Source organism: Schistocerca americana, chromosome 1 (genome assembly GCF_021461395.2).
Source record: "Schistocerca americana isolate TAMUIC-IGC-003095 chromosome 1, iqSchAmer2.1, whole genome shotgun sequence".
NCBI lineage: Eukaryota > Metazoa > Arthropoda > Insecta > Orthoptera > Acrididae > Schistocerca > Schistocerca americana.
This window is the reverse complement of record NC_060119.1, coordinates 435,827,273-435,853,918: the sequence shown is the minus strand read 5'-3', so window position 1 is coordinate 435,853,918 and position 26,646 is coordinate 435,827,273. Positions and strand designations below refer to the sequence as shown.

Genomic DNA, 26,646 nt, shown 5'->3' with positions numbered 1-26,646 from the left:
TTTCGTCCTTTTTTCTTTGTGCAGTACTGTAAAGCATTGCCACAGTCAGTTGTATTATTGATAAATAAGAAGCAGACCCATATACACAGAAAACTGAAATTAACAACCAAATAAATTGATAAACATACCTACAGGAGCTAGTTTCCCTGACACTTTCTTTTACCAAATAAATAGTTGTAATATTTACACTGTATATTCTACACAATATTGAATATAAATTAATTCACCATCATTATGAAACTGCACAGCAACAAAGGATTTGCGTGAAAGGTACAAGGTGGTGCCCTTCCAACCTGTCCCCCCTACACACACACACACACACACACACACACACACACACACACACAGAGCACCTACAAAATTAAGGACTGAATGGAAACTAAAGCAAATAAAATAACACTAATTCTGGTGCACATTTAAATGCTTGACAGTATAAAGCCGAAGAAGTAGAAGCAAGTTTTAAAAAAATACAGAAATTCATTGTCTTGGCAATTTGTGTATGTTTAGACCTGTCCATATATTCTTTGTTACTGGGAGGTTTTGTTGCTGTCTGTCTGTTCTTGTTAAACAGATAACGCAATGGAAAGAAGGAGATACACTTGGCAGTTACTCAGTTCAGTTTTGCACTAGAGCCTGGCCTTGAGTGCTTTGGGAAAATGTGTCTAATCATACAATGAAAGCATTCACACCCAGATGTCATAGTTGCTGGTGAATCTTCTGGGCTATGTGGCTGTGGTCTAGGAAACTATATCGTTCATGATGTTTTGCCCAGAGCTGCACTGAACGTCTTCAGAGGTGCTCCTACATCTACATCTACATCTACATTTATACTCCGCAAGCCACCCAACGGTGTGTCGTGGAGGGCACTTTATGTGCCACTGTCATTACCTTCCTTTCCTGTTCCAGCCGCGTATGGTTCGCGGGAAGAATGACTGTCTGAAAACCTCCATGCGCACTCGAATCTCTCTCATTTTACATTCGTGATCTCCTCGGGAGTTATAAGTAGGTGGAAGCAATATATTCGATACCTCATCCAGAAACGCACCCTCTCGAAACCTGGCGAGCAAGCTACACCGCGATGCAGAGCGCCTCTCTTGCAGTCTGCCACTTGAGTTTGCTAAACATCTCCGTAACGCTATCACGGTTACCAAATAACCCTGTGACGAAACGCGCCGCTCTTCTTTGGATCTTATCTATCTCCTCCGTCAACCCGATCTGGTACGGATCCCACACTGATGAGCAATACTCAAGTATAGGTCGAACGAGTGTTTTGTAAGCCACCTCCTTTGTTGATGAACTACATTTTCTAAGGACTCTCCCAATGAATCTCAACCTGGTACCCGCCTTACCAACAATTAATTTTATATGATCATTCCACTTCAAATCGCTCCGTATGCATACTCCCAGATATTTTACAGAAGTAACTGCTACCAGTGTTTGTTCCGCTATCATATAATCGTACAATAAAGGATCCTTCTTTCTATGTATTCGCAATACATTACATTTGTCTATGTTAAGGGTCAGTTGCCACACTCTGCACCAAGTGCCTATCCACTGCAGATGTTCCTGCATTTCGCTGCAATTTTCAAATGCTGCAACTTCTCTGTATACTACAGCATCATTTGCGAAAAGCCGCATGGAACTTCCACGGTGGGTTTTTCCCGTCCCTCACGTTTTATTCGGCATGTACCTGTCTAAAACGCATTTTATGATTGGCTTGAACTTTTTCCATAAACACTCAACATTGTCAGTGTCGGAAGAGAAATTTTCGTTTTGATCTGCACTGAGTCTTGCTGACTAAAACGCCAGATACTCCATAGATGTCCACTGCAGCTCTGGACAAAATGTCTGGAACCAAAAATTTCTGTAGACCACAGTCATACAACCTGGAAGATTCATCAACAGAAGTTTCCCCAATGCTTGAAGACTGTTGCATGTGCACCATGTTCAGCTGTAAGGGAATCTTTATTGTGAGAGCTGCTTTAGTTGGTTGTGATTTCTTATTGGAGAAAAGGGTGAAAAAATAAGAGAAGACTACTGGGCTCTGTTACACCACCTGGTGACACACAGAGAAATTGTAATACAAAAAAAGTCACTCGATTTGTTTTGTGAGTGAGTAATATGTGAACAATGTGTCCCTTTTGTTGCAAAACAAGAAGTAGGATTTGTAAGGTGAGGGTATTACAGTCACAGTCTCAGAATTTGCATGCTGGGGAGAGAGTGGTGTCTGAAGGGGAACTTTAAATTCAACGCAGTGTATCTAAAATTTTACAGTGTTTTGAAATACACTGCCTAGATTAATGCCAGATATTTGGAATGTTTAAGTTGACAACTACCTAGCATAGGACCAGTAAATTTGTACATGCTCTGTATCTACAGTGTACCTAAAAGTTTTTGAGCATTCTGTTTCTTGCCCATGTTTCCACTATTAAATACGTTAGTTTGGTAAAAATAGTTCTGAATGTTATTTCAAGATTATTATTGAAAAAATAGGGTCAATTGAAACACTTTCCTGTTACATTTTTTGCAACTGGTTGCAATAGCAGATACACACTGAACCAACAACATTTTTCAGAGAAAACAATGTTGTTTGAACATGATCAACACAGAGATCCGCACAGATAAAAAAGGAAAAAGGTTTCAACCAAATCATTCAACAGGCTGCTCTTATACACTTGAACCATCTTTATTGACGTATTCTTCTATTATTGCTGGATATCTGTTGTAAGGTAGGTGGACATCAGACAACCTGTGTGTTGGAAGTTCATCCCTGTTGTACTCATTAGTGCCAGATTACTCAATACTATATTCCTTTTGTATATCTTCTTATACAGTTTTGAGAGTGATTTTTCTTTCTGTCCAGCACCTAATTCATTTAAGCTTCTCCCACTTCCTAACCATTGCCACTTCATTTATTCTTCTTCTTCTTCTTCTGCTTTTTAAATTTGTGTATTTGTGGCTTTGCTTGAAAGGCTGCTTTATGAATTGAGACGTTTCACATGAGTCTTGTATTATTTTGTATTCAGTATTAGTCGATTGTATGCATGAAACAGATGCATTGTTTGAAAACCAGTCAGTGTTATTATCTGACCTATTTTTGTTTTTAATGGTTGTTTTGGAAACATTTTAGCTTGATTCTATTTTAGTTTCCCTCATAACCACATTTTGGTTCATGGAATAAAATTGTGACTGAAGATATATGGAAAAGATTTTTCCTCCAATTGTTACCCACTTGATTCTACATTTCATCAGTAAAGATAATATTAATTCAGAAGCCTTTACAGTCATAATGGTTCGGTCTTGTGGGTTTCCAGTGCACATGTTCATTTTTGTTGCACAGTTTCTCTGCGTTTGATGTATGACATGCATGTTCAGCCCACTTGTACATTTCATTTCCAGGTTCCATATCAGTCTGCTGCAGCACCTATTGTTTATGAAGAATTTTATATGCCCCAACAACCTATTCCACAGTTATGTGAAAGCTTCAGCCAGTGTGAGGTGACACCTTCTGTGTCAACTCGTGTGCGACCTCCCATTACACCCGTACGGCCTCCTGCTGCGCCTGTGCGACCGCCTCTTACACCTGCGAGACCTCTTGTTACACCTGCGACACCTCCTATGACACATCTTAAAGAAACATTGCGGAAGGCTAGAAATAAAGTGGTAAGTATCATTATTAACAACCTCAGTTTATGACATAAAAGAATTATTAGATTTCATACTAGTGTCCTTTTAAATTCTGTAACTAACAGAGTTTAACTGTAGTTGTAAATTATAAGTGTGCTATCTTCACTTGATTGAAGATGCTTGTAACACAAAATGTTGCAATAACAGAAAAACTAAATTTTTCGTAACTTTGTAACTTTAGAGGTTTATTTTTGTAATTTTATTCCCGCCTTGTTAGAGGAGCGGAGACTTGAATTTATAGGTTATCTGTGTCATTATTACTTAGTCTGATGACCTTACAAAAACTATCTGTTTTCCAGCAACCTTCTGTCATTATTGAGTCATTCTTGCCTCGCAGAGGAAGTGGGTCTGAGAAGCTATACACAGATAAACTGCATGAATATGCTGTGCAGCATGGCCTGGGGGAACCATCATACAAATTAGTACCTCGTAAACCGAAAGGAGAACCATTTGTTTATAGTTGTGTTGTAAAGGTAAGTTATCAGTTGGTGACTTGACGTTAATAGATCAGTGATTAATAAGAATATTTTGGTGCTTCTCGTGTTTGTTCCGTTGTTTCTCCTGTCTCAGTTCCTGTTGTCCTTGTAGTCTGTTGATGGTATGTCAGTATAAATTTGTGGATAAAGTAAAATAAGATTTTAAATACTATGAATTCACTCGAGTATGAAGTTGTAAGAAGAGATACCAAAAACAGTGGCTTTCAGTCTTTCTTTTGACAATCCAACATTCCCTAAATACATTAAAGCAGTATATTTCCATATCAGTGTAGAACTCTATATCCAAACTTCTGTGCATTGTTACAAGTGTTAGTAGTTTACGAACACACTAACTGGGGAAAACAGTGGATCATTTTCACGTGAGCTGCATCTCCTCATAATATTGTGTCAGTAATGATTGTGCCGTGTCAGCTGAGCAGGGGGGGGGGGGGGGGGGGAATAAATAAAGAAAATTATGTTTCTTTCTGTTGTGGTGTAAATCTGAAACAAGTGTGGTCTGCCTCAACAAGCCAGATGATGAATAGTTTCACTTCCATTTAGTAACTGTAACTCATTGGTAAACAGCAGTATGAATTTACTGCATTGGAGGGAAAATGAATAATGCTGGAGAATGCAAACTCAACTAGCTGCTACATGTTTAATGCAGCAGAGAAGTTTCCACCAGTTAGGCATGTTCGCTCTCTTTATGCATAGCACAGTGACTGGGAATAGGGATATATATCTATAGGATAGCAGAAAAATGTTGTAGAATCTTAGGAGGCATGTTTAGTCAGTACCCAATTTCTGTGTGTTATACTACAAGAGTCATTCAGATATTCCTAGTACCAGTGTCCATGAATTCTAGGGACCTGGGGATGAAATTTGCTCTCTGACTTACCTGTTTTCCTGTCCTCCTCCCAAACTTAACCTACCTTAGCCTGTCTTAGTTGCTTCCTTGGTCTATTATTTATGTTACTAATTATTTTTCTACCCATAGATTCCTCTTCTACCCAGTTTATTTTCTCAATTTTCTTATTAATTTCATTCTTTCAATTTATCATTGTATTTTATCTTAATGCCATCTGTATTTCTCATGACTTTCACTACTTTTCATGGTCTTTCAAATTAATTTTGGACAATGTTAACTGATGCATGATCTTTCAAGTTTCTACTTACTCACACTGTTCCTTCATCTTAGCCTTCTGTTCCCCTCAGAAGATGGAATGTTCTTAACTTGGTTTCTGAGTGTCACCCCTCCCCTCCCCTCTCCAGCTAAACTGTGAATTTTATCAGAGAATAGCAGTCTCCTTTGATACGATGATTTGAAGAATTTTACCCTTTCTCTTATGTACAGCTTTTAATTTGCTGCATGGAGGCCAGTAATTAGTAAACAAACTGTTTATTGCACATGCTTGCCAGAGGCTTTGAGAATCTGCATGAGAATTATGTTTTTTGATTAATATATGTTTGTGTGAGGCTGATCTTGGCTCTGTTAAAACTTTATAAACATGACCAGATGCCTTTTTTGCAGTATAAGGGAGTAACAATGAAAATTATGGATGTTCCAAGGGATTATGAGCTGACTTGCTTGTGTATATGGCATTTACTGTCTAGTTTTCGGCTCTTCAGTCTTCCTTTCCTTGTGTGCATGTTGTACGCTTCACTGGATTGCAATTTCTAAAATAAGGACAGTTTACATTGTGGTCAAACTTTGCTGCAAGATTTACCATAAATGTTGTCATCCATATATGTTGTAAGTGTGTGGTCAGTACATTGTCCTTTAAAAGCTCTGAAATTTATTGGAGATAAAAGATTTGCGGTGTCTGAAAGAGAAGTCTTATGCGGGATATTCTGGGTGTTTTGGATACCTGATGTTGCAGTGTATGCATCCATAGGAAATGTGCTATTAATTACAGTTCAACTTTGATTACTCCGTTATTAGTATTGCACGTTACTAACAGCAGTCATCATAAACTCCCAGAAGGTGCCAAGGCTCTTTTCAAATTGAAGTTTCTATTTCATGTGTATTTTGGAGTCAACGAGCATTGGAAACTGTGTAGCCTGATAAACAGTCAAAATTTCAACAAAAAGAGTGCCAGTGTCCAATCGTCTCAAGAATTTTATTTTCTGATACTTACTGAATTGACTTTTGGATATAAATTAGAGACAACTTTTCTTGTCATTCTTTTTTAACTTTGTCCTTTATGTTGGAAATATTAGTGTGTAGTTTCCATAGATTAAGTGTTGTGATGTATAGCAAGGTGTACAATATTTTATTAATTTTGGATGTATGTTTAGTTACATTACAGGACACAATGTTTAAAAAAAATGTTGTAGAATCTTAGGAGGCATGTTTAGTCAGTACCCAATTTCTGTGTGTTATACTACAAGAGTCATTCAGATATTCCTAGTACCAGAAACCAGAGCAAGTTTGACAACGGACACATGGAGTCTTTAATGTCATTGTGGCATCTGTAATGTCATTGTGTAAATATTTCCCAGGTTACAGAGTATGCTACATTACTGTTGTTCAGTTCGGAGCTGGATGCGGCCTCACTAAGAAAGAGGGCTCAGTATGCATGTCCTCTTTATTTTGTGGGGAATTAGAAATTGGTGTAAACAGATTCCCACATGCCTCAACAAACTCAGTAAAACTGGAATGTCATAGTTGCCATAAAGGTCACTTAGAAACGTTCTTGATTCAGTAACCATTCACATATTTAAAAAAAAAAATAAAAAAAAAATAAAAGTCCTTGCAATCCAGATGTTCCTCACATCTTAAAAAAACAAACAAATATTTCACTATAACAGTTTGGGATGGTCATTGGGACAATCACAGAATCTACCATGGGTAAAGAAAGGGAGGGGATGGGGGGGGGGGGGGGGGGTGTTACGGTCACCATTTCCTAATTTCCTAGTAGTTGCAGTGCCCATAACCATCTCTTACTAAATGAGATGCCAAAGATGTGATTAATTTTGGGGAAATGTTTCACCTCCATGAAGACTTTAAATGTTCTCCAGTTCTAATTCTGTCAGTACTCATTAACTGCTCAAAAATTGCCATTTGAACCATCCCAGGGGATGATGATGATGATGATGATGATGATGATGATGATGATGATGAGAAACATTCTGGAACATTTTTCATTTTATGGCACAACCTACTTAGTGCAAACTTGTTTAGAGCCCTGAATTTAGGTGGTGACTAAATATTATCATGCAACACACACTTGCAGACAAAGGACAACATCGAATGATTTTTCTTAGAAATAACATAAAGCGTTACACATTGTTTTACATGATGGCACAGTTATTGTGACTGTAAACTTTCGACTAGTCAAGGGCACTGAAAAGTAGAATGTAAATAGTAATTGATATACTTTTCTCTATGTTTCCTGTCGTCAGTACTTATGCTTCTGTAATCCTTTCCTTACTTATAAATCTAAAAATTGAAACTCCAGGTAGGAATATCAACAATGTAAGAAAAGATACACTGCTACTTACCGTTGCTACTTACTATAAAGAAGACAAGTCAGCTTTCAGACAGGCATGATTAAACAACACTCATTTGTTAGCTTTGGCCACAGCCTTCGTCAGTACACACACACACACACACACACACACACACACACACACACCTGTCAACTTCATAATCCTGGGCTGGAATGTAATGTGTGTGTGTGTGTGTGTGTGTGTGTGTGTGTGTGTGTGTGTGTGTGCGCCTTTATTGACGAAGGCTGTGGCTGAGAGCTAATTTGTGAGTGTCTTTTAATTGTGCCTGTCTGCAACTTGACATATCTTCTTTATGGTAAGTAGCAATCTTATAAATCTGTATTACAAGTACAACAATGAAAATAATCAATTTTTGATAATATAAGATAGCTGGCTAGATAAGAAATCTACTCATCAGTTGGTGGCAGGAGAACACAATATAGAAAAAGGTTTTATATATGCAAGCTTTTGGAGGCAATATCTCCTTCCTCTGGCAGAAGGGTTGAAGGGGAAGGAAGAGAGGTGAAGGAGAAGGAATGGAGAGGTTTAGGAAAAGGGGGGGAGTTCCTTGTCATCTCGTCTGATAAGTCTCCCCTGACCTGAGACTCTAGCTGACTTTTCCGAACTCTGTCCCTTTTCCCGAACCTCTCCAGTCCTTTTCCTTCACCCCACTTTCTTTCCCTTCAGCTCTTCTGCTAGAAAAAGGAGCCACTGTCTACGAAAGCTTGCATATGTAAAACCTTTTTCAATATGTGTTCTCCAGCCACCACTTGTTGAGTGGATTTATTCTCTCTCCAATTACACTCTATTACAAGTAAAATATTTGGTGATAATATCCCTTCACAATAAAATCATTCCTCTTTTTCACTACTTATATAGTTTTTAAAATACATACCGTAATGTGTTTCAGCCACAGCCATCGACAGAATCACATTTAGAATCTCAGTAAACTGTATCTTGTTAGTCCATATGTACGCTTGTGCCAGAGATTAGTCTATGGCAGCATCTTTAGATTTTCTGTAGAATGACTGTTCTCAAATGGTTAAGGAACTTTATGTTTTTCATTTAAATTCTGTTCTTCTTTTTAAGGGTGGATATTGAGGTACATGTTCCATTCATACATTTTTCATCAGAAATGATATTTATTTCAGGTTGGTGATGAGAATTTTAATAATTATCCCGATGAGAAAAGAACACCAGAGGAAGCAGCAGAGTCAGTTGCAAAATTGGCTGTACTGGAATTAACAAAACTGAATAAAAGCCTTTCAGCTCAGAGCGGTACTACAACTGACAGAAATGTAATTATAAGAAGAGTTAGCCAGGTATGTATTAGAAAATATTGAATAATGCTGTGAAAGTAACATACCATTTTGACTTTTTTAGAGTAATGTCAGAACATAATTATGTTTGGTTTTTGTTATTTTGTTCAGGCATGAGTCTGGTGATCAGGTTTATTAGAGGATATTTTTTCTTGTAACCATCTCTTTTCTTCAATTTTCTCTTTTGGGCTAAGTATATTTTTCCTCTCTCGCCGTGACTATACTGGTTGTATCAAAAAGAATCATCCGATATAAAAAAAAATCATAACCATTATGTTGTTTGAAATATGTGCATGAACAGTGTACTTTTGGAAAGAGCAAACTCTTGAGTTTTACATGGCTCCTGCTAGGTAGCAGCAATGTGCACCCACTTCAGTTCTAGTAAAAATGGTGTTAAGACAACAGAAAGCGTTTCGCTTTCTGCGTTTTGTGCAGTGCGGGTCAGTAATAACAGTTCATTATGATTTTCATACTAGGTATGATGTGGATACTAATACAGCACAGAGCATTAGATGATGGCATGAACAATTCCCAGAAACAGATTGTTTGGGTAAAGGGAAATCGCTGGGCTGTCCCTGAGTGTCTGACACAGAAGTCAAATGCATCCGCCATAGTTTCACAAGGAGTCCACGGAAATCCATTTGCTGTGGTGCTCGACAGCTCAAGATGCCACCGATGTCTGTCTAGTGTGTTGCGTGCACGTTTACACATGAAACCACACAGAATTCAGCTACTGCAAGCTCTTTGTGAAAATGAGAAACAACAATGTGTAGAGATCTGTAATTTTGTTCTTGGCAAGATGGAGGATTATAGTTTTCTTCCACACTTAGTGTTCAGTGACGCAGAAACATTCTATTTAAATGGAAAGATGAACCATCATACTGTGAGAATATGGGGTACGGAAAAACCACTTGAAGTTGTACAACATGAGAGGGACTCTTCAGAATTTAATGCGTTTTGTGCAGTTTCACGGGAAAAGGTGTAGCGTCCATTTTTCTTTGCCGAGAACACTGTTACAGGAAGCATGTATCTCAATATGCTTGAGAACTTTATTTTTCCGCAGTGGAAGACTGATTCGAATGACTTCATTTACCAATAGGAAGGGGCACTGCCACACTGGCCTCTGGAAGTGTGGAAATTTTTAAATCAAGGGATTACTGAATGACGGATTGGTCGCACTGGACCAGATGATTCAGCCTTACATCACTGGCATCCAAGGTCACTGGACCTGACTGTATGTGATTATTTCTTTTAGGTTTTTATAAAATACTTTGTTTATGTGTGTCTGTTACCAACAACAGTGAATGAACTGAGACAGCACATAACAGTAGCTGTGGAAGCTGTATGTAACGCAAGACATGCTTGCTGCAGTGTGGGAACGATTTGAATACTGCACTGACATGCCATGCATCTCAAGGGAGGTATATTGAACACTTGTGAAAAGGTATGGAAAAGAACTTTGTGAGATGCCCATTCATCAAAAAACAAAATTAATTGTATACGTTTATTAATTTCAGAAATATAGATGTGCCAAATTGGATGATTCTTTTTGATACATCCTGTATTACTATTGGGTATAAAAGGATGTAAGTCTTGACATTTCAGTGTGAAGCAGTGAAAATTACTGATTATACACAGCCACAAAGACACCTAAAATGTACATACTCATGGTAGCGGTGGGCCTGATGAACTAGTCTTGCCACTGCCACATGTGTGTGTATTTTGGATGTCTGTGTGACCAATTGTGTGTATGCATGAATATGACTACTCTCAAGAGTAATCTCTCTCTCTCTCTCTCTCTCTCTCTCTCTCTCTCTCTCTCTCTTTCTCTATTTGTTTAGTTGGTTCCAACTTCTGTGACCCCATGAACCAAAACACGCCTGTTTCTTCTGTCTGCACTTTCTCCCACTGGCTTCCCAGGTTGGTACACACTACTTCTGTGATACCATCGACCCATCTCATTAGCGTCCTCTTCTCCTAATGCCTTTCAATCTTCCCCAGCATTAGAGTATTTTCCAGTGAAACATATCTTCTCATGATGTGTCCAAAGTAGGTCAGCTTTTGTATTCGTATCAGACCTTACAGGGAGCACTCTGGTTTTATTTGCTGTAATGTTGATCTACTCGGTTACTTTGCAGTCCATGGGACTCTTTAAGAAGGTCCTCCAACATCACAGTTCAAAGTAGTCTATTCTTCGCTGTTATGCATTTGTAATGGTCCAGGTCTCTCATCCATACGCCACAACTGGAAAGACCGTAGCCCTTACAATACGGACCTTTGTTGCTAAATTTATATCTCTACTCCTTAAAACCTTGTCAAGGTTTGACGTTACTCATATATCAAGCAGCAGGCGTGTCCTGATTTTGTGGTTGCAGTCACCATCAGCCGAAATCTGGGAACCGAGATAATTGAACATAGACTATGCCATTGTTCTTCTCCTACATGCCGTGAAAACATATTTGTAGTTGCTATAATTTTTGATTTGTCAGCATTCAGCCTAAGACAACCTTCTTCTCTTTGTTCTTTCAACTTTAACAAGTGTCTTCAACTCCTCTTAACTTCCTGTGAACAGTATAGTATCGTCTCCATAACTAAGGTTGTTTATATTTACCCTAGCTCCTTTAATTCCAGTTTTTTCTTCATCTAGCTCGGCATTCCTCATAACATGCTCTGCGTATAGGTTAAATAAGTAAGGTGCCTTGCCATACCCCTTTCTGGATCTTGATCCATTTAGTTGTCGTCACTGTGGCATCTTGGTCAGAGGATAAACTCTGTGTGAGATGAATGAAGTGATTTGGTTCTCTCATATTTTTGAGTACTTCCAGTAATTTATTGTGATCAACACAATCAAAGGCTTTGAGTAATCAATAAAAGAGACAGACATCTTTCCAGAATTTTCTTGTCTTTTCCACAATCCACCAAATGTTGGCAATTTGAATTCTGGTCCCTCTTCCTTTACAAAATCCAGCTTGTTTTTCCACTAGTTCTTGCTGTACAGGGTGATTTTTTCCACCGTGTGTAAACTGCAGGATTGATCCATGAGAGGATACAGAACCAAAATAATCTAATGAACCCTTGTCAGGAAATGCATGGTTTCCAAGCTAGACACCATTTATTCAATCGTGCATTGTTGCAGAGACTGCGGTCTAATATGCTCTCTTATCATGCAGCCATGTTTACAGTATGTATTGAAATTTGTGTCCTTGTGTCTCAGTGCATGTGTGTATACTCCGTAGCATGTTCTGTCTCTCACATTCACATCGGCCAGGCTGCATCTGAACAGTGGCAAAGGCAGCATTAATATGTTGCTCACCTGCCACTTTCATTGGTAGTTCACTGATAATAGTGAAACCTGCTTTTCACTTTTCAAGGGACTTACCGTATTTACTCGAATCTAAGCCGCACTTTTTTTCCGATTTTTGTAATCCAAAAAACCGCGTGTGGCTTAGAATCGAGTGCAAAGTAAGCAAAAGTTCTGAAAAATGTTGGTAGGTGCCGCCACAACTAACTTCTGCTGTCTAATATATGTAGCTCTACACAGGCATGCTTTGCAGGCACAAAGATAAATACTGGCGCCAAAACCTATGCGCCAGAAAATAAATTAAAAGAAAAGGTAGAAGAATGTAAACATTATGCTGTGTATTCTTTCGTGTTTGCTGCTATCTCATTTAAATTCTGTCTGCCTAATAAACTACGAAACTAGAGTGAGACAACAGCAAACGTGGAAGAATATACATATAATGTCATGTTTATATTCGTGTTATTCTTATGCTGAGTAGTGATACAGTCAGAAATGAAGCACGGATCTAAGATGACTAATTTCTGTACAGAATGTAATGTACTAAAGAGGCGTCTGCAAAGATTTTCAAACGGAGAAAAATTTTTGCTTAACTCTCATTCAGAATAAATTCCATCATAAACAGTCTATAATTTGGTTCTTGTTGATCATCATCAAAGAAATCAGCAGTGTAAATAAAAACAAATAGCAGTCTCTTACCATTGTTTCGCTTATGAGACAATTCCTCTCTTTGTTTTTATTGTAAGTGGTGGCAGCGCGCACAAAAGCAAGCCATGCCGCGAGCGGTGACAGGTCGTAAACACTCATTACCAGAATGCGACAAACAGTGCATGACACAGTACAATAATGCATTTTCAGCTTAGAGAGACATAAACACCTACAACAAAGAGAACGGCACTTATCAGATCAAAGCAAAATAAACAATAGATTCAAACCAGACAAAGCACGTGAAAAACGAAGGGTACCCGTATAAATACGGACGGAGCGCCTGACACATAGCAATGGCTATTTGGTAAAGCTTAACTGTTAAGCTTATGACTCGAACCAAACTGCTGTAGCTGTATCTTCATCCATTCGACCTCAATTGAGTCTCATGTTACAATGGACCAACTTTGTTTCTATTTTGAGGGGCGGTCTAGAACTTTTATCTCCCCTTGAAGTTTGAGTCTCAAATTTCAAGTGTGGCTTAATTTCGGGAAATTTTTTTTTTCCTTGATTTCGAGTCTCACTTTTCAGGTGTAAAATTTGGGATAATGTAAAATGTGGGAAATTTTTTAAGCAGTAAAAGTTAAGCATAGGATCCCCTTTTTTATTTTTGTACTTCATGTATGTATATAGTATATATGTGTAATATGTGTCAAAATATTCATCAAGAACTTGTTTGTTATCCAATAAATGTTACCTGAATTTTGTGATATGTTTAACTGCAGACATAACTAAAACTGGTAACTGTCTGGGAAGTAGAAATGGTTTAACTTAATGTCATTCATCATATTCATTGTTTTTGGAAAGCTTGCAGAAGTCATTCATTATTTAAATAATGTAACACTACTCCAGTTACACATTTTTTCATGTGTAGTGTGATGCTTTCCAAGAATTTATTCTCATTTTCAAATGCAAATATTTACATAAGTATATTGTGCAATGTTTGCATATACGCTGTTCTGCGTTTTTTGCACTGTAGTCATCTTTTTGAAGTTATAAAGTACTGCGGCTCCTCCATTATGGAAATCCTCCCCGCCCCTTCCTCCCCCCCCTCCACATACACACATGCACACACCACTACTTGTGTTGTTTTTGTGTGAAATATCACAAAAGTATATAACTACATAGACTTCTGCGACTGGTGTCATGATGGTTAAGATTCCTCTTGGTGTTGTACCATGTCATTGTACAAAATACTTTATAAAACTTAAAACCAACATTTTGACCGTATTACACGGCCTTCCGGAGAAGAGGACAATGAAGAGAAGCTTCCACTAGTGCACTTACCATATGTGAAGGGTGTCAGTGAATGGCAGGCAACATCCTCTGCCGATGAGGTTGAAACTGATTTTCTGCATCAGCCACAAGATCTGCAGCATGATAGGTTCCACCAAGGATGCAGTCAACAAATTAAGTATGGCAAGAGTATATGAACTTCATTGTGAGTGCAGAGCCGCCTACATAGCGGATACAGGGAGACCAGTTAGCTCATGAGCAGCAGATTATGAACGCTATGTGCTATTAGCACAGCGTAATAAATCAATGATAATGGACCACCACTGTGACTGGACAGCATATCTTTTTGCAGGAAGCCCATGTGCTCACAAAAGAGGTGTGGATGCGGCAACGCAAAGTTCGAGAGATGCTTGAAAATATTAAGCAGCCTGACAACACCAATAGAGAGGATGACTACACTCCTCTGGTTTCCTGGCTGCCAGCTATTCCAGTCCAGCAGGCTGTGAGTGGTTGCAGGGCAGGAGCCCTGGTCATGTTTTTGAAACTTTATTGGAACTATAATATAATAGGCGTCATGACAGAAGGGGAGACTAGGAAAGAAGCTATTTGTGGTCTATCCAGCTTGTCAGTGATTGATGACAGCCTGCAAATCAGGTTGGGACGTGACAGCATAAACAAAGAGTTACAGGGGAAATGTTATTGCGCAACTGTGACATTTGGTGAATTCTCTCAAAAGATATGCAGTTGATGCAGATTATTATAGAGAGAAAATTAAATGATGGCCTCGGAAGCTCCTGGATTTCACACCTACAGGAAAGAGACCGCCAGGGAGACCCAAGAAGCGTTGGAGGGATGGCTCCATGAAGATTTAAACCAAGTGTCAATAGATGTGGATGGATGGCGGATAGAAGCAATGGACAGAATACAGTGGAGGAGGTGTGTGGTCCACTGAGCCTGATCACGTAGTAGTAGTAGTAGTAGTAGTAGTAGTAGTAGTATTAGTAGTTTTTGGTGTACAAAAAGCAGTTTCTGAGTGGCCGTATGTTACAGAATATGGCCGCAAAGTAGAGTGGATGTGTGGTACGTTTTCTTCTTTTATCTACTCTTCCTCCTCCTCCATGGGAGTCAGCAGGAATTTAAAATGAAATCTTCAGAAATAAATATTTCATTAAAATAACAATACTTCCCAAGCAAAAATGACAGTATACCAACAACATCACACAAAGTATCCCTCCTTTACACCCTAACCATGAACAATGACACTGAGAGATTGTGAGGGAAGATATTTCAGATGAAAGCAGGTTGCTGAAGCTTTTCAGACCAAATCATCCTTCAGACTAAAGTCAACAACAGTACAACAATATGAAACAGGTTACTACTGTCTTACACATTGCCATATCCAAGACTTTTGATAATACTTATAGCAAGGATATTGGCCTGTAATTGTGTGATTACTCTCTTCCTCTCATTTGATAATGAGATTTCACTGAAAATATGCACACTAACTGATCATGTCTGAAAAAATTGCTCAAGTGACTGCGAGTCCACTTGATGTTTCACCACACCTATGTGAATTTTTACTCTTCAGTTATTTAATAATTGATTTTATTTTTCCCATGCATGTGTCCTATATAATCATCTTAGAATGCTTGCATTTTAAAAGTTGTATGTTTAAAAATTCTGAGTATGTCTGTGTACCAACAAAATTAATGTTCAACTTACTAACAATAAAAGGAGACCAGTTTTAAGAATGTTACTTTCTTTTGTTATTGCAGATAGTTAAAGATTACGAGAGTGGACTGTTCATTACACAAGTTCCTGTGGAGTATACAAAAAGGCATAGTGAATCTCTTCCTGACAACTGGGAGAAAATAATTAGTAACTGCCCAACCATATCCATGGATACGATAGCAGGAAAGACAATTCTGTGGCCAGTACAGGCTTCACAAGAAACACAGGTATTATATATAAGATCTTTGTTAACACCTAGCAGGAAAATTGTCTTTAAAAAAAGGTGACAAGAACATTTTTCTGTGAAGTAAACAGTGCCTTGAAATTTTTCTTACAGAAGCATTATACTGTAGTAGACTAATGAAGAAATATGACTTTAAAAAAGTCTGTATTAAACTGCTCTTTCACTACCAGTTAGTCGATTTTTATGGAACACGTCAGAGCATAAGGATGCAGTTAAAGCTTGGAAAATAGTCACATTACCCATGTAATGCACCACCTGGTATATTGCAGACAACTTCCTTTCCTACAGTAACAAATGGGAATCACAGTTCCCATCTCACATTTTTTTTAAGACTCTGTGACTCTCCTTTGCTGCTATACACCACTGGTGACATGGTAGATCAAGTTACCAGTGTAGACAGTTCGTGATGGCTCATCCTGACAACTGATACAAATGTAGAATGTCGAGCAGGTTTTGTAAATGATCATTGCTGAACCGAACTTTAACTGACAGCCATTTTCTTGACTTGACAGTCACAATGAGTTAAATTTTGTTCTTATCACATTGTTTTTCTCTGTTTTGTTTCTGCAGTCTTTGTGTTTTGTTTTCTCTTCAGAGTTGTTTACTTTTTGTCTGTCATGCCTCCACTCTGTTTCTTTTCACTTACATTTACCAGCAGAGTACAGGTTATTGTGTGTAGCATATTACTGGTAGTGAAGGTTTTCAGTGCAGCTGGGCTTCCAGAACTTATTTGGCTTTCTGAGGTGCGCTCTCTCTCTCTCTCTCTCTCTCTCTCTCTCTCTCTCTCTCTATCTATCTATCTATCTATCTATCTCGAAATCTGGTTTGGAATGGCTACTCCTTCCTTTGCTAGCTCTGTTACATTTCTATATCAACTAGGGATCAGTTCATGTTTTGATGCTATTGCCTACATCCCTCATCCCTGTAATTGGTGAGAGGAAATGAACAGACTTCACTTCAAAACTGGCTAGTTCTTTCAAGTGTGCAAGATGAAGTGATGCCTACTAAAGTAGAAAAAAATGTCATTTTGTAAGGCAGAAGGTGCAGATCTCTTGTTTCATCACTACACAGCCACATTTAATAATTTCTATCAGATCCCTTTTGTGGCCTTCATATTTTTTAACTTGTAGTTCTGATGGGTGATGGTAGTAGCAGCAACAGTAGCAGCAGCAATGGGAAATGGCCAGTAAAATTGATAAAAGTCAATAATTTTCAGATTGGTCAGTTTTAATCTTTATTTTTCAATATTGGTCTGTGAAGTCAGTTTTATTCTTCCTCCTTCCAAATTGGACCGTGTAAAACTCAACACATCTTGGCCTTCCTTTTCCTCTCTTCCCAGAATTTCTTCATTCTTTCAGTTGCATTTTTCTCTCCTCCTCTCAACTGTAATATGTGGACCTTCTTTATACTGGTTCCTCTTCATATCACTTTGTTATTGGCATAAGTGACTAAAATGGATACCATATTTTTGCGAGTATAGATCACACTTTTTTCCCTAATTTGTTGCTTGAAAAATCATGGTGTGGCCTATAATTGAAGTTTTCCACAATCAGATCGTAAATCATCAATTTCTAAATGAAACGTACACATATATTGTGGATTGAAAAGCTTAATACAAGAGCTGTTCTTAAGAAAAGAAAAGTGACTTTCTCACAAAACTGTGTTAGCTTGTTCGTACATCTTGTTCACTTTCTAAAGAGCCGCAGTGTGGTGACTAATGCAAGTTGCTTTTTTGATACAAATTGAGTGACCTCAAGTCAGTATTGACAGCTGTTTCAGTGCGGCCAACTTAGCCAACCATTGTTAGCAGATGACAGTGTGTTCAATGGATGCTCGTAAACAGAAGCAGGTGTACGTAACACGAAATTCCATATCACAGAAATGATACATGCATTTGAATTTGGTGTGTTTTAGGTTAGATGTGTTTTAGGTTAGATGTGTTTTAGGTTAGATGTGTTTTAGGTTAGATGTGTTTTAGGTTAGATGTGTTTTAGGTTAGATGTGTTTTAGGTTAGATGTGTTTTAGGTTAGATGTGTTTTAGGTTAGATTTAGATTAGATGTGTTTTATATATATAATAGAGGGAAACATTCCACGTGGGAAAAATTATATATAAAAACAAAGATGAGGTGACTTACCGAACGAAAGCGCTGGCAGGTCGATAGACACACAAACAAACAAGGGTAAGGAGTCATTCCAGTCCCGGGAGCGGAAAGACTTACCCTAGGGGGAAAAAAGGACGGGTATACACTCGCGCACACACACTCGCGCGCACACACACTCGCGCGCACACACACTCGCGCGCACACACACACACACACACACACACACACACACACACACACACACACACACAGACACAAGCAGACATTTGTAAAGGCAAAGAGTTTGGGCAGAGATGTCAGTCGAGGCGGAAGTAAACAGGCAAAGGTGGAGGTCAGTGGCCAGCTTCACACGTCTGTCCACATCAAACCCACCAACAAGCAACAGTACCTCCATTATGACAGCTGCCACCCATTCCACATCAAATGGTCCCTTCCCTACAGCCTAGGTCTTCGTGGCAAACGAATCTGCTCCAATCCGGAATCCGTGAACCATTACACCAACAACCTGACAACTGCTTTCGCATCCCGCAACTACCCTCCAGACCTGGTACAGAAGCAAATAACCAGAGCCACTTCCTCATCCTCTCAAACCCAGAACCTCCCACAGAAGAACCACAAAAGTGCCCCACTTGTGACAGGATACTTTCCGGGACTGGATCAGACTCTGAATGTGGCTCTCCAGCAGGGATACGACTTCCTCAAATCCTGCCCTGAAATGAGATCCATCCTTCATGAAATCCCTTCCCACTCCACCAAGAGTGTCTTTCCGCCGTCCACCTAACCTTTGTAACCTCTTAGTTCATCCCTATGAAATCCCCAAACCACCTTCCCTACCCCGCCCCCGGTGTGAAACCTGTCCCATGCACCCTCCCACCACCACCTACTCCAGTCCTGTAACCCGGAAGGTGTACACGATCAAAGGCAGAGCCACGTGCGAAAGCACCCACGTGATTTACCAACTGATTTGCCTACACTGTGACGCATTCTATGTGGGAATGACCAGCAACAAACTGTCCATTCACATGAATGGACACAGGCAGACAGTGTTTGTTGGTAATAAGGATCACCCTGTGGCTAAACATGCCTTGGTGCATGGCCAGCACATCTTGGCACAGTGTTACACCGTCCAGGTTATCTGGATACTTCCCACTAACACCAACCTATCCGAACTCCGGAAATGGGAACTTGCTCTTCAATATATCCTCTCTTCCCGTTATCCACCAGGCCTCAATCTCCGCTAATTTCAAGTTGCCGCCACTCATACCTCACCTGTCATTCAACAACATCTTTGCCTCTGCACTTCCGCCTCGACTGACATCTCTGCCCAAACTCTTTGCTTTGAATATGTCTGCTTGTGTCTGTATATGTGTGGATGGATATGTGTGTGTGTGCGTGCGTGCGAGTGTATACCCGTCCTTTTTTCCCCCTAAGGTAAGTCTTTCCGCTCCTGGGATTGGAATGACTCCTTACCCTCTCCCTTAAAACCCACATCCTTTTGTCTTTCCCTCTCCTTCCCTCTTTCCTGACAAAGCAACCATTGGTTGCGAAAGCTAGAATTTTGTGTGTATGTATGTGTGTGTTTGTGTTTCTATCGACCTGCCAGCGCTTTCGTATGGTAAGTCACATCATCTTTGTTTTTTTATATATAGAATTGTGTTATACTACACATACAAAGGCTGCAACACACTTGCCTTGGCAGCAGGAATAACAACTTAGTTCGTAGTTGCCTTCTTACATGTTCTGTTTCACTCGTTCACCAATGCACCCATGAAAACTATCCAATGCAAGCACTGATTTTGGGCAAAGAACAACTCCTGGCTGCTTGTTCCAAACTGCTGAAATCCAGTCTATGACCAGTTCCTTCGTCACCTACCCCTGTCGTGAGCTCTTACAATGATGCTGGATGGGAAGCTTTCTCCCTTGATGATGGTTTTTCGATTAAAAACCACATATGGTGACAATTTTCATCCATCAACCGTAATGCTTAATGTCACTGTGCACCACTGTTTTCCTGCACCACATTGTATGTATTTCCATGATGTATTTGCCTATGTTATTTGCCGTAGTGCTGCTTGGCGTATCAAAATAGATATTTGTTTGTTCGGCAGTCCCTATCTGGGAAAATAAATAACTGTTTTTTGCGTCAGAGTTGGATTATGTAACACTGAAAAGATAATAAACTGTTTTGAGGCAGATTTTGTGCAATCGTAGTTCTGCAGCAAACGGATAGATTGTTTTGTTGCATAAATTGCCGAGCCCACCCATACGAAACTGTAAGTTCTACTGGCAAAATATATCTTCTGCGTGCTAGTTTGCAGCCTTCAATTTGGATAATTTCTGTTGTAATGGCTTATCCACATTTTCTATTTTGAATTACAAAGTTGAGCAAGTTGTTTTCAACAGTTGGATATTTACACAGACTTTCCAAAGTATTTAGGAGTTTCTGTTCGGTTACACACCAATGATTTTTTTGCCCCCCCCCCCCCCCCCCCGCCCCCCCCCCCCCCCCCAACAACATGAAATACGCATACAACTTCCCGCTTTCCCCGTTCCTTTGCGTAGCTGATAACTTGAGCTGCAAATTTCACCATGTAACTTGTACGCTCCTTTCCCAACATTGCTCACGTACCAGACATCAACTTTTCACTCGCCCTCAACTTTGTTACTCTGTCCCTTGAATTAGTCATGTCACCAGACCTCCCAATGAATCCATTATCTCCATGACACACATACCAGGTGTAGACTGCCTGCCACATAGCAGCAGGGTGAGTGAAGCTACATTATAGCAGACCATTCTATTGTCAACTTGAGTTTCACTGTAGTAATGTGAATGTTGGAAAAGGGGCATGACAGAGATGCACCTCAAAGTACTGGCTAAAGGAACTTTCTCGTACACTTAGTGGTGTGGCCTATATTGAAGATTTACTTTTTGTTATAATCTTGTGTCAAAAGTTTAGGTGCAGCGTATATTTGCACGTGGACTATATTTGCGCATACATGATACCTTAAGAGCTGTGAGCAATTGTTCAACTTTGCTACTGTGAAACACATCTTTTCTACTGAACAATTGCTCATAGTTCTTAAGATATGATTTTTAGAGTACACATTTACCAGACAGTTTTTCTTGTTTACTACTACTGTTCCCAAAATATGAAAATCAAAGAGTTTGCAGTAGAAGAGATCCACTGTGAGTAGTATCAGAATAATTTTTGCTTACAGAATTCAACTTGGACTTTTCCGGAGCAGGATCCCTTTGCCTTCTCAGTCATCCCTGAAAGTGAAAACAACGCACTCTCCAGGTTGGAATATCAACTATATTAGGAAAATGATAGCTACTCAACATAAAGATGACACATTGAGTTACAGACGGGCACAGTGAAAAGACTTACGCATTCAGCTTCTTCAGAAAAGAAAACACACACACACACACACACACACACACACACACACACACACAAAATCAAGCACACCTGATGTACACATGACCATCTCACATCTGTGGCAGTTTAGACCGGAATGCAGCTGACATGTTGGTCGACAATCTGGAGTGGGACAGGGAATGGGGAGGGGTAGCAGGATATGTGTGAGGGTGAGGGTGGAGAAGAGTGCTTTCTGTTTGAGCATGTATGGGTAGATGGAGGCAAGACAAGATGCCAGGCCCAGGGCCAGGAAGCTTTGGGACAGGGAATTGGGAAGGGCGGGGATGGGGAGCAAAAAGGGAGAGGATAAGGGATGGGGAAGATGGGTGGGTGTATTGGTGGAGGGTGGCATACTGTGAGGGTGCAGAGTTGTGAATACAGATGTAGAAACTGTTCGGTGGAGCCTGCAGTGGCAGTTATCTCCATAGGTTGAGGCCAGGATAATTCTGGGAGTGGAGAATGTGTTGGAAGCATAACTCCTGTCTGCACTTTTCTGAAAAAAAAAAAAAAAAAACTGGTGTTGTAGGGTGGGCTCCAGATAGTCCAGGTTGTGAAGCAGCCATTGAAATGAAGCATGTTTTTTGCTCGCGTATCATGTCGTTTTTGGAAACCCAGAATCTACTCTGTAGGAATCAACATGGATTCCGGAAACAGCGATCGTGTGAGACCCAACTCGCTTTATTTGTTCATGAGACCCAGAAAATATTAGATACAGGCTCCCAGATAGATGCTATATTCCTTGACTTCCGAAAGGCATTCGATACAGTTCCGCACTGTCACCTGACAGACCAGCTGTGTAGCTGGATTGAAGAGATTTTTGCAAACAGAACACAGCATGTTGTTATCAATGGAGAGACGTCTACAGACATTAGGGTAACCTCTGGCGTGCCACAGGGGAGTGTTATGGGACCATTGCTTTTCACAATATGTATAAATGACCTAGTATATAGTGTTGGAAGTTCCATGCGGCTTTTTGCGGATGATGCTGTAGTATACAGAGAAGTTACAGCATTAGAAAATTGTAGCGAAATGCAGGAAGATCTGCAGCAGATAGGCACTTGGTGCAGGGAGTGGCAACTGACCCTTAGCATAGAGAAATGTAATGTATTGCGAATGCATAGAAAGAAGGATCCTTTATCGTATGATTATATGATAGCGGAACAAACACTGGTAGCAGTTACTTCTGTAAAATATCTGGGAGTATGCATGCGGAACGATTTGAAGTGGAGTGATCGCATAAAATTAATTGTTGGTAAGGTGGGTACCAGGTTGAGATTCATTGGGAGAGTCCTTAGAAAATGTAGTTCATCAACAAAGGAGGACCGCGCGGCTGCTACGGTCGCAGGTTCGAATCCTGCCTCGGGCATGGATGTGTGTGATGTCCTTAGGTTAGTTAGGTTTAAGTAGTTCTAAGTTCTAGGGGACTGATGACCACAGTAGTTAAGTCCCATAGTGCTCAGAGCCATTTGAACCATTTTTGAACAAAGGAGGTGGCTTACAAAACACTCGTTCGACCTATACTTGAGTGTTGCTCATCAGTGTGGGATCCACACCAAGTCGGGTTGACGGAGGAGATAGAGAAGATCCAGAGAAGAGCGGCGCGTTTCGTCACAGGGTTATTTGGTAACCGTGATAGCGTTACGGAGATGTTTAGCAAACTCAAGTGGCAGACTGCAAGAGAGGTGCTCTGCATCGCGGTGTAGCTTGCTCGCCAGGTTTCGAGAGGGTGCTTTTCTGGATGAGGTATTGAATATATTGCTTCCCCCTACTTACACCTCCAGTGGAGATCACGAATGTAAAATTAGAGAGATTCGAGTGCGCATGGAGGCTTTCAGACAGTCGTTCTTCCCGCGAACTATACGCGACTGGAACAGAAAAGGAAGTTAATGACAGTGGCACATAAAGTGCCCTCCGCCACACACCGTTGGGTGGCTTGCGGAGTATAAATGTAGATGTAGATGTATATTCAGCTGCATGTTGTGCCACAGGGTGGTCTACTGTGATCTTGGCCACAGTTTGCCAATGGCCATTCGACCTGGTAGCTTGTTGGTAGTTGTACCAATATAGAAAGCTGTGCAATGATTGCAATAGAGCTGGTATATGACGTGACTGCTTTCACAGGTGACCCAGCCTCTGATGTGGTAGGGCAGGATAGGACTGGAATAGAAGGTGCGAGGGAGTGGGTAGGGCAGGTTTTGCACATCGGTCTTCCACAGAGGTAGGATCCTTGTGGCAAGGGGTTGAGATTGGGGGTGGCATAGGGAAGGACTACGATGTGGAGGTTGGTGGGCAATGGAACACCACTTAAGGAGGGGTTGGAAGGATCTTGGGTGTGATTGCCCTCACTTCACGGCATGATGATAGGTAATCGAAGCCCAGGCGAGGGATATCGTTCACTTGTTCCTTACAGCGTGGAACTGGGCAGCGAGAAGTGTACTCTGTGGCATGTAGGGAAATGGCACAGCAGACCTGTTTGTGAACTAGGTCAGGGGATAGTGCTTGTCTGTGAAGGCCTAGGTGAGACCTACAGCATACTGGGAAAATGGAATTGTTCTCTCAGCAGTTTTGCCATCTCCAGGTGGCCATGCGCTACATGAGTGACCTTTTTTTTTATTATTATTATTTATTTTTGCTGGGCAAGGAATGGCAGCTGTCGAAATGCAGGTATTGTTGTTGATTGATGGGTTTAACGTGGACATAGACATGGATAGAGCCACCAAGTGGGAGGTGGGAGGTGGGAGGTGATCAACTTCTAGGAAGATGGCATACTGGGGTGAGGAAGATGAGTTAGAGCAGTTGGGAGAGAAGGTTTTGAGCTTGTGAAGGAATGAGGATAGTGTGTCTCGGCCCAAGCCCGGATTGTAAAGATATCAATATATGAAGCTGAACCAGACGTGGGGTTTGTGGTTTTTGGAAGCTAAGAAGGATTCCTTTAGACTGTCCATAAACAGATTGGCATAGGATGGTGCCGTGTGTGTGCCCATGGCTGTGCTGCGCATTTGGTTGTATACCTACCCTTCAGAGGATAAGCAGTTGTTTGTTAGGATGAAGTTAGTAGGGTATGTGGGCTTGGAGTCTGAAGGACGTTGGTGAGATAGTGTTCAATAGTGGCAAGATCCTGATTATGAGGCTATTTGGTGTGTAGGGAAGAGACGTCAACAGTCAAGAGTATGGATCCAAGATACTTTCAGATGGTGAGGAAGGTGGAGAGTTGGCAAAGGAAGTGTTTGGTGTCTTTTGTCACGGGAGGTTAGATTTTGGGCCATTGGCTGGTGGTGTTAGTCAGTGAATGTTGAAATTCTTCAGTGGGGGAACAATAACCAGTCAAAATGGGGCATCCAGGATTGTTGGGATTGTGGTCTTTGGGGAATGTATAGTAGGTGAGCGTGCAGGGTGTCTTAATGGGGAATGGGTTCAGGTTATAGCCTAAGGCTTTAAGCAGGGATGTGAGGTTATGTTAGAGTTCTGGGATGAGATCACCCTGGACGAGTTTATAGGTGGAGTTGTCGGATAATCGACAGTGGCCTTCTGCCAGGTAGTCCCTGTGATTCATAACAATAGTGGTGTAATGTTCGTCTGCAGGTAGGTTGATTAGATCAGATTTTTTTTTTTTAGGTTGTGAATAGCTGTCCCTTCTTTGGCTGGAAGGCTGATGTTCTTCAGAACGGACCCGAGAAAGGATGGTGAGGCCAAGTTGGAGGTAAGGAATTCCTGGAACGTGACCAAGGTGCGGCTGGATGGAAGTGGCGGTCGTTGGATCACAGCTGGATGGTGGTGTGAACTGAGAGAGACAGGGTTCAGTGTTGGGATAGGGTTGGCTTTGGTTGGAGAGATAGGTGGCAAAGAAATGTTTCCATTGCAGGGATCGGGAAAAGGAGAACGAGTCTTTGACAAGTCCAACATTGTTAAGTTTGGGCGTAGGACTGAAGATGAGGCCTTTGGATGGGAATGAACCTTCCTGTGGGGGCTGAGGGTTTTCATGGAAAGGTTAACAGTAGTGTTAAGAGAGCATTTCGGCTCTGGATTGAGTGGAGTCCTGGGGGATGTGGCAGGTTGAAAAGGTAAACTAGCCACGGTCTGGAGGTTGTGAGGGTTCAATAAGGAGGAGCATTGTGGGTAGGATACGAGTTGGATAGTGGTGTCCCAAGGTGGTAGTAGGATGCCGACAGGTTAGATAACATATGTAAGTGGTGTCTAGAATGCTATTCCTGCTCCTGGAGAACAAGGTGAAGGTGGAGGTCATTGTGAAAGCAGTGCTGGGATCCAGAGAAGGAACTTTTATGGTTACCACACTGAGAGGAAGGAAGGGGATTCTATGGCTTAGGCAGCATTTGAGGAACAGAAGGTGGGACAGGGTTTTAGTGAGGGAAAGGGATATTTTTCGGAACTGGCGCAGAAAGATATAGCAGAGGTCCATTGTCAGTGGGAGGATGTTGGGGAAATGGGGATGATGCGGAAATTGGCAAATGAAGCTTTTAGGTAGCTGGATAAAAGAAAATGTGTGTAAGAATACATATAACAGTGTAAGGAAATGATGGTTTGCTACTTACCATAAAGATGACGTTAAGTTGCAGAATTAAAAGACACACACATTAGCTTTCGGCCATAGCCTTCATAAAAAAAAGAGACATTCACCACTCATTCACACAAGAAAGCACACCTCACATACAGATGTCTGCCAGCTCTGGCAGCTTGGCCCGGAATGAAACTGTCATGTGGAATGGAGGCAGCACTCCGGAGGGATTGGGAAAGGGGAAGGAATAGCAGTGTAAGGGTGGGGGAAGAGAGGAACACTGTCCGGCAGAATGTGCAGGGACTAGATTGCCAACAGATGCAGTGTTGGGAGCCTGTGGGGCAGGGAGGTGGGAAAAGAGGAGCGAAAAAGAAGAGAAGCGGGGAAAGATGAGTGGGTGCATTGGCAGAGGGCGGCACACA

The 26,646-nt window shown here is 40.8% G+C and overlaps 1 protein-coding gene across 2 annotated transcripts in view; it reads left to right on the top strand.

The window, feature by feature from the left end:
• Positions 1 to 26,646, top strand: part of LOC124602664 (tudor domain-containing protein 7A-like) — a 192,789-nt gene that overhangs the window by 43,784 nt on the left and 122,359 nt on the right. Inside the window, exons 6-9 of one of the 2 annotated variants that reach the window (XM_047136338.1) lie at positions 3,472 to 3,663; positions 3,987 to 4,160; positions 8,807 to 8,977; positions 15,989 to 16,171. In XM_047136338.1, coding sequence (XP_046992294.1) covers positions 3,472 to 3,663; positions 3,987 to 4,160; positions 8,807 to 8,977; positions 15,989 to 16,171 — 720 coding nt within the window. Of the gene's footprint in view, positions 1 to 3,399; positions 3,664 to 3,986; positions 4,161 to 8,806; positions 8,978 to 15,988; positions 16,172 to 26,646 lie in introns of both variants that reach the window. The other variant, XM_047136337.1, reaches the window with a different exon arrangement.